General features: G+C 34.6%; 1 protein-coding gene and 1 long non-coding RNA gene across 2 annotated transcripts in view; one reads left to right on the plus strand and one right to left on the minus strand.

The window, feature by feature from the left end:
- Positions 1-9,143, minus strand: part of LOC124172306 — a 49,627-nt gene extending 40,484 nt beyond the window's left edge. The window contains exons 1-2 of the mRNA XM_046551750.1: positions 8,753-9,143; positions 8,501-8,638 (exon numbers count right to left, since the gene is read on the minus strand). Of these exons, the coding sequence (XP_046407706.1) occupies positions 8,501-8,638; positions 8,753-8,914 (300 nt within the window). The 5' untranslated portion in view covers positions 8,915-9,143. The remainder of the gene's footprint in view (positions 1-8,500; positions 8,639-8,752) is intronic.
- On the plus strand, positions 3,880-5,101 carry LOC124172313. The gene is made up of 2 exons (XR_006868123.1): positions 3,880-4,543; positions 4,630-5,101. It is a non-coding gene; the product is annotated as an uncharacterized LOC124172313 (long non-coding RNA).
- Positions 9,144-9,225: the final 82 nt, after the last annotated feature.

Genomic DNA, 9,225 nt, shown 5'->3' on the forward strand with positions numbered 1-9,225 from the left:
TTTTGAGATATTCAAGGTCAAGGTCAACGACCTCGAGTATTGAAATTATTATAAATAGGCCATGTTGTATGTCAATGTAAAGCCCTACATATTACCTTTCCAAAAACATAAGTTTTATTTTCTACCTTGAATAGAACCGGAATTATAGTAATTTACCTTTAGAGAGAGAGACTGAAATTTTGACAAACTCACAACATATGCAGACCTGTAACTTTTGTCAATCATCATTTACGTTTACAAATTGGTATTTTTCATCACTTACCAGTACCATTCCACCACACCAAATTTGAAAGAAATCTGACGTGGCCGCGTTGAGTGGTGTGTTGAATTCACATGGAATGACCCGCATTGAGAGCTCCAAAAAGTTTACAGATATGCTGCCCTAGACAACAGGCTGAGATTGTTTCCATTGCTTCAAAGCCGGTCATTTCATTACTGACAACTGTCCATGTGAAGGAAGAACAAAAACCTCCAAATAAGCTTTTTGGAGGCATTGCTCAAAGGAGAGCAATGCCAAACACTGGAAGAGCTGGCTCTGTGTTATGAGCAACCCAATAAGTCATTTCCAAGCAATAGCATACATTGTCAATTATTCAAAAGCAAGGAATTTGGTTTCCTATCGATTCGACAGTGATCCTACTGCATGAAAATACTCGACCTCAACTAGCAAAACCCATTAACACAAAGCTGGAGACATTTTCATGTGAAGACCAAATGCACCCACCAAATTCCCCAGACATTGCAGCATCTGATTATTACTTGTCCCATTTGATGGCACAAGGTCTGGCAGATCAGGAATTAAGTGTGTACATAAACATTAAAAAATGGCTTGATTCATGCGTAGCCTCTAAAGATGAAAAGTTTTACCATCACGGTATTTGAGCCCAGCAACAAAGATATGGAAATTTTCAGCCATTGACAACTTCCTTACTTTGACATGTTACTCATAAGAAATGCTGACAACTCCACTTACATCATTTGGTAGATAGAACCTGATTAACCAACCAGGTTCTAAGGTTTTCCTGGTGAATTGACTTAAGGAAGAGTTCTTGGGTTTCCAGCCGGGTCCTAAGGTTTTTCAGCACCGACATTTTGAAGGATAAGCCTGCCGTCGTCTTTAAGGTGAATGATGCGTGGATGAAGCATTCACCCTGAAGATGATGGCAGACTTAGCCCTTGAAATGTCGCTGCTAAAAAAACCTGTTGGACCTGGTTGGAAAGCGGAGAACTCTTCCTTCAACCAACTTGGTTTTTTAAATTATAAATCCCATAAACCATTAAAGTACAAAATAAATACATCTAGCGATCCAACATTAAAAATTCAAAATTTACGTGAAAAAGTTTTTAACTACATAAATATGCTTGTTGTCAAAGATATACTTGACAAAAATAAGCTAAAAACATCAATCATTTAACTGCGTACCAAAAAATATATATTTCTGTCTGTATACTCCAAATCGATTTAGCAAATTCGATCAACAAAAAAGCAGCATCCCATTCTAAATATCACACAGTGAGTACGCAAAATGTTATTAAAAAATCAAATTAGGTTTCCAGAAAACTGATTTCAAATATTTCATAAGAATACAAATGCTCTGAAAATACATTAGTAGGTACACTTTATTTCAGAAAATATCCCTAAAACATTTTAGAGCGCTGAACAGCAAGCACATCATATACCTAGCCAAAATTGTGAAGACGGCTACGTAGGATATTCATCGAAATACCTAAAAATTGTATTACCCAACACTGTTCATCTTTGAACTTGTGAATCGCACAATTCATTGAAAACTTTCCATTTTTGTCATGTAATTTCAAAAAAAGAAGAGAATTTATAAATATTTCTTTTGCTACAAACTTTAAAATCTAATATTAACTATGAAGGCCCTCATATTAACAATCCAAAGTTAACTGAATATACCTGTCGCTAATCTACATTAATAGGGAGCATATATAAGCTTGGTATATAAAGGGACTTTGTGCCAAATTTCATTTCCGTCGTCTCAGCAGCTCTTCAGTGATTGAATAACTGACATGCAGACACAATTCCATTTTATTTTCCATTTTATAAAGAAGCATAAACAATATGTTCAACGCCTTGTTTTATGATGGTTTGGAGAATATTTTATATGCAGATTTTTAATGAGATGAGTTGTTTATCCCAAGTACTCCAAGAGGAAGAAGTTTCTTAAGACTTCTATAAGCACTCACACAAATAATTTTAACTCAGGAACAAACAAATGGTTTTCGCCACATATTTTCTGATCAAATTAATAAGAGTGGAAACTAATACATAAATGTATTTAAATACTGGAATTTAATAAACAAAAAATAAACTTAACAGCTACAGAGAATATATTTCATATCAATTTTCAATATTTTGATTTCTAATTTTACATCATTCTGATAAAATGTTTTCTCAGATAGTTTTTGTTGTATATCAATTTTATTTATGTTGCTAAGTGTCTCTAGTAACTTGCCTCTTGGCAACTGTTTTGTTTGTGTTGCTAATTACCTGATTGTTATGCCAAGGAGGCTGATGTGTGTGCAATAGTAAATATCCATATATACAGATGGAATTAATAAATAATGAGTTACATCCAGATTAATAACTCAGATACTTGATTTACCACATATTTGGCGACGAGGATAAACTTTAATATTTTGTGAGAAGTTTCTAATACCTGAACATAACCAAGATGAGTAATCCAGTCGGAAGTAGTGTGAAAGTTTTCGGGAATATCGGAACTATGCCTGAATTCAACACAAAGGGTGATTGGAATATGTACCATGAACGCTTGGAAATGTATTTTTTAGCAAACGGTATTGAGGAGGAGCGTAAAGTGGCAGTGCTGTTGACTGTTATTGGTGAAGAGGCTTTCAGAACGGTACGTAACCTATGTGATCCAGTATCTCCAACAACAAAAACTTATGAGCAGTTATGTTTAATATTGAGAAATCAGTTTTCACCGTTTGTATCAGTTTATCGCAAACGGATTGAGTTTTACAAGATGCAACAAAATTCACCTGAGTCGGTGGTGGAGTGGTTTGTGCGTTTAAAACAACAGGCGATGGACTGTAAATTTGGAAATGAGCTGAATAATATTTTAAAAGACAAATTCATCTCTGGACTGTTTCCTGGGCCTATTCTGGATAGAATTTGCGAGGAAGAAGAAACTAAAACACTACAGCAAATCGTAGACATTGCTATAAAGAAGGAAGGCTGTATGAAAGAGGCAAAATCAGAATTTTTTGTTAACAAACTTTCGGAAGGCAGAGCAGCTAGGGTAGTTTCTAAAGAGAAAATTGAAGCTGGAGTGCAAGTTAGAAGTGATAATTCTTTAAAACAACAGGTAAATTTTGCAAAAGTTTGTTATGCTTGTGGCGAAGCTAATCATGATTTTACAAAATGTAAATATAAGGCTTATAAATGTAAGAAGTGTGGTAAAATCGGTCACTTGGCAAAGGTTTGTAAAAGGAATAATGGTAAAGAAACTAATTTCATTGATACTAATCAAACATCAGGATATTCAAATAGTGAAAAATTTTCAAGCTATGAAGGTATTGAATTATTTAATGTTACTAATGCGAATATTAATCCTATATTGGTACATGTTGATATTGGAGGTACACCTATTGAAATGGAAATTTATACAGGTTCTGGAATCTCTATAATTCCTGAAAACATTTATAAAGCTTTATTTACCAGATTTATACTGCTTCCAACTGGTGTTAAACTCCAAACTTATGTGGGTTCAGAAATCATTCCCGTAGGTAAATTTGTTAGTTCAATTACGTTTAATGGTTTGATAAGGAAAGGTACATTCACTGTGGTTAAAAAGGGTGTCAGACCATTACTTGGTAGGGATTTAATACGTTTATTCAAAGTAAATGTTTTTGAAATTTGCAATGTAAATTTTAATGAGAAGAAAGATGAATTGATAAAAGAGTTTAAGGATTTATTTGAGAAAAGTTTAGGTTGCTACAAGTTGAGAAAAATACAATTGACTTTAAAAGAGGGTGTAAAACCAATTTTTTGTAAGCCACGGCAAGTTCCTATTTCATTTAAAGCTAAGGTTGAGAAGGAACTTGACAGGCTAGTTTCTGAAGGTTGTATTACCAAGGTAGATAATAATGAATGGGGAACACCATTAGTTCCAGTTCTTAAACCTAATTTTAATGTTCGGTTATGTGCTGATTACAAGGTTACAATTAATCGTTATCTTGATGATGTTAATCATGTCATGCCCAGAGTGGAGGAAATATTTCAAGCAGTTCAAGGTGGAAAGAAATTTTCAAAACTTGATATGTCAAATGCTTATAATCAATTAGAGCTAGGGGAAGAAACAAAACCTTTGTTGGCATGGAGTACACATAAAGGTATTTATATTCCTAATAGATTGCCATTTGGTGTGAAGCCAGCTTGTGCTATTTTTCAAAAAGAGTTGGAAAAAGTGTTGCAGGGTTTGGATGGTGTAAAAAATTTCTTGGATGATGTCATAGTCACTGGTAAAAGTGATGAAGAACATTTACATAACTTGAGGTTAGTTTTTTCCAGGCTTAGAGAAGCTGGATTTCGATTGAATTTTGATAAATGTAAATTTTTTGAAACAGAAATTTCATACTTAGGTCATATTATTGATGCTGCGGGAATTAGGAAGGATCCTTGCAAGGTGAAAGCTATAGTTAAGGCGGCCAGGCCTACTAATGTGACTGAGGTTAGATCTTTCGTTGGTACCTGCAATCACTATGGGAAATTTGTTCCTAATATGTCAAAAGTATTAGGTCCATTGTATAAATTGTTGCAAAAAGGAGTAAAATATGAATGGAATGATGATTGTGAGAGAGCTTTCATTCAAGTTAAAAGAATTATGTCATCAGATGTGATATTAGTGCATTATAATCCTGATTTACCAGTAAAATTGATTTGCGATGCCAGCAGTAAGGGAATTGCTGGGGTGTTGGTGCATATTTTTGAGAATGGTGAGGAAAAACCTATATGCTTTGTGTCAAGAGTTCTATCACCTGCTGAAATGAATTATTCTGTAATTCACAAAGAAGCCTTAGCAATTTATTGGTCAATAAAAAAATTTTCTCAATACTTGTTGGGAAGAAAATTCATTTTGGAGACAGATCACAGGCCTTTGATAGCATTATTTGGTGAACATAAAGGTATTCCACAAATGGGAGCTAATCGGTTGCAGAGGTGGGCGTTGTTTCTGTCTGAATATGACTACAATAAAATACATTAAAGGCAGCAGTAATTTGGCAGATGCATTCTCTCGACTACCAGTTGATGAAAATGACATTAAGGATGAAACTGAGAATTTTGTGAATGATTATATAAACTTAGTTAGTAATTGTGTACCTATTGATAATGATCAAATAAGAATTGCTACAAAAAAAGACAAGGTTCTTAGTAAGGTTTTGTATTACATTAAGTCAGGATGGTTAGATAATTGCGATTCATTGGAATTGAAGCCTTATTTTGTACGGAAAAATGAATTGTGTAATGAAAATGGAGCAATCATGTGGGGTTATAGAATAGTCATTCCAGAGAAGTTTAAAATTCAGTTATTAACTGAGCTGCATTCTACTCATATGGGAATATCAAAGATGAAAAATTTAGCCAGAGGTTATTTTTGGTGGCCAAATTTAGATGATGAAATTGAAAAATTTTGTAAAAGTTGTAATGTTTGTATGTCAAATAGCATAAACCCAAAGAAATGTGAAGTGATCAATTGGCCAGAAACTAAAGAGGTATTTGATCGAATTCATGCAGATTTCCTAGGTCCAATTAAAGGTAAGCAGTATCTCATTGTAACAGACAGCTTTTCAAAATGGCCTGAGGTATATGAAATGGCAAAGCTAGATTCCGAAACAACTATTGAAAAATTGAGAGACATATTTGCAAGGTTTGGAATACCAAAATTGCTAGTGAGTGACAATGGAAGGCAGTTTGTTTCACAAGAATTTGCAAACTTTTGTGCTGTGAATAAAATTAAACATGTTACTTCTGCTCCATTTCATCCAGCAACCAATGGTGCTGCTGAAAACGCTGTTAAGACTTTCAAATATTCTTTATATGTAAACTGTTAAGTGATGATAAACACAAAGGTTGCTCATTAAATACACTGATAAATAGATTTTTGTTTAGCTATAGAAATACTCCACACTGGATAACCAATGAAAGTCTTCTTCTTATAGGATGTTCAATAGGAAAGTTAGAAGTAGATTTGATTATCTGAAAGAAACTACATTAGATTGCAAACCTTCTCGGAAACCAAGTGGTAGGGAGGTATACTTTGATGTAGGAGAAATTGTTTATGCTAGAGATTATCGGAATGCTAACAGAAGAGTATGGCAAAAATGTAGGGTGGAAGAAGTGTTGGGCTGCAGAAATTATATTGTTAAACTTGAAAATGAAGATTTAATATGGCGTAGACATGCTGATCAGATGATTAAAACGTTCGAGTTCAATTCAGGTTTGGAGCAAGGGCATGTTATGAATAGTGACTTCGAAGAAATTAACACTAAAAATGAGTTGTACAAGGAACCTTTTTATGGTAGAATTGAACCTTATTCAAGTCCAATTGATTGTGAAACTAATGACAAAGTGATGAACCCAATTGAGAGTGAAAGTGGTAGAATATTATTGAAACCTGTTGATGTTAAGGGTAATGAAGGTCCAAGTAAAGATTTGGATTGCAGGATTGAGAAAAATGTTGGGTGTAAAAATAATGAAGAGATGACAACAACAAGTAGACCAAAAAGACTTATAAAACCACCAGATAGGCTAAATTTGTAATGCATAATTGTATTGTTATGTAATATGTAATTGTGATTTAAGGGTGTAAATTGAAATGTTATTGTAAATTTAATTGGAACTTGATGTGAGAGTGTTGTATATCTATATTATTTATGTTGCTAAGTGTCTCTAGTAACTTGCCTCTTGGCAACTGTTTTGTATGTGTTGCTAATTACCTGATTGTTATGCCAAGGAGGCTGATGTGTGTGCAATAGTAAATATCTATATATACAGATGGAATTAATAAATAATGAGTTACATCCAGATTAATAACTCAGATACTTGATTTACCACAGTTTTTTTAGACTAAAATTAATTATTAATACTTCATCATCATCATTAGTCAACAATCCTAAGATTGGTTTGACGCAGCTCTCCATTTCTCTCTCCTATCTGCTAATCTTTTCATAGCTACATATTTATTCTCTTTTACATCCTTTATAACCTGTCCTATATAACTCATTTGGGGCCGTCCCTTGCCCTTTTTCCCTTCCACTTGTCCTTCACTTGGTTGGTACTCTTCATTTGGTCCACATTTGATCACAGCTACTTGGTTTTTATACAAAGTAGCTGTGATCAAATGTGGACCATATATTAATACTTGCCCATTATATACTGATTCATTTCACCCAACAGCTTTTCATTGAAATGCCTATCAAATGAACAATCAATTTCTTAAACTTCAGAAAAATGTTGTGTAATACATGGCCTACACCTCATGAGATCATAGTCAAAGAAAAAAGGAGTCCCCAACAATGCAATATAATGTTGGCAGCCACTTACGACTATGCTTGGCAACCGATAAACAAACTCATTTCTGGGTCTCTCACGTCTCATTGGGTGCTTTCCATTCATGCGGCTCACGCGTCAACTTGTGTCGACTCGCGGTAACTGTTTATAACTCTCCTATTCCTGTGCGTTACCGTTTGTTGACTCGTGTCACGACAGTCGGCGACGCACACAGAATGGAACACGAAAACCGCGACGCAAGTCGACTTGTGTCGACGTGTGTCAATGAATGGAAAGTGCCCAACTTTAGCAGCAAATCGGCAAGGATTCGTTTGTCAATTTATGCTCCGGTTACCGAATCAAACACTGAAGGACTGTGGTATAGCTTAGAGGGAAGATTGCATTTTGAGTTGATCAATGATGAATGTAATTTTATATGATATGTGAGTTTATTGATGACTTTACTGAATTTGATTGTTTAGAGCACACTGAAGTTAACAACAACACTAATTTTCTTTAGTCGTCGCAACTGAAACACATACTGGATCATAAGTAGTGCCTTGCCACGGATTAATAGATAGGAAAAACCCCTTATTGGAAAATGAACTCGTTACACTTACATTTGTCCGTAGACCATACTCGGAGCCATTCATGCCGTTACTGTACATTGACAAATGCTCAATAAAATTTTGATTGTTAATATGAGTGCCTTCAGTGTTCTGACTGGATTTAATGGCCTAATTCTGTTAAACTGCTATACTTGTGTTGCATTGTGAACTCCAAATGTGTCACCAAGCGTTGAATCTATAACCATATTGAGCTAATCCTTACAAATTTATGATATTAATATTCAGTCCGCGTATAATTATCTCTCTACATTTCTTACATCAGTCGACACAAACAATTTATTGTAACTTTGAAATCTCCGAAGCCTGTAAATGGGAAAAAACGTTAAGTACTCACCCTGCCGTAATTTCTTGGCGAAAATGTTCTCAGAACTCTGTTTGATTCCAAGCAAATCTTCTTGAAAACACTGAATTCCGTGAGTTTCTTCAAACATAGTGGACACATGGTATTGGGCAGGCCATCTCCCACAGCAACCTGATATAGCAATAAATAACATGTACGTCTGAGGAATTCGGAATTATCCTGCATGACCTGAAAAGAAGTAATCTCCATTTCAACAAAATCGATTAAATGTAATGTGCCACTTACTTGTAAACCGACTAAATCATTCAGGGCTTCCTTCACAGTTATTTTACATGCTATGTTAGAAGTAAATATGTTGTAATAAACACTATTACTCTTCCTACAAAGTCTGCAAAGGCCACTCTTTGAACTCCTTTCTGACTTGAAATTACCGGTGGTACGACTCATGTTTTCACTTCAACGTATCATTCAATCTTCAAATCAGTTCAATAGTCAATTAAATTATCCACACAGAACTAACAAAGATCTCAAATCCAACACGAAAACTACATTCACTTCGATATCATGCGAAAATGAAAATACTTTGGATTATTCAACGAAGCACCTAAAAAGCCAACAATTAATAACTCATATTCAGATATATCAACACGGAACAGCGTGGGCTGAAAATATTATCAACAACTTTCAGGCTCTTTGACACGATTACAAAATAACATCCGGGTATATAGCGTACCTTTGTCAATATAAGACATTGCAAG

This window comes from Ischnura elegans, assembly GCF_921293095.1.
Source record: "Ischnura elegans chromosome 13 unlocalized genomic scaffold, ioIscEleg1.1 SUPER_13_unloc_1, whole genome shotgun sequence".
NCBI classification, from domain to species: Eukaryota; Metazoa; Arthropoda; class Insecta; order Odonata; family Coenagrionidae; genus Ischnura; species Ischnura elegans.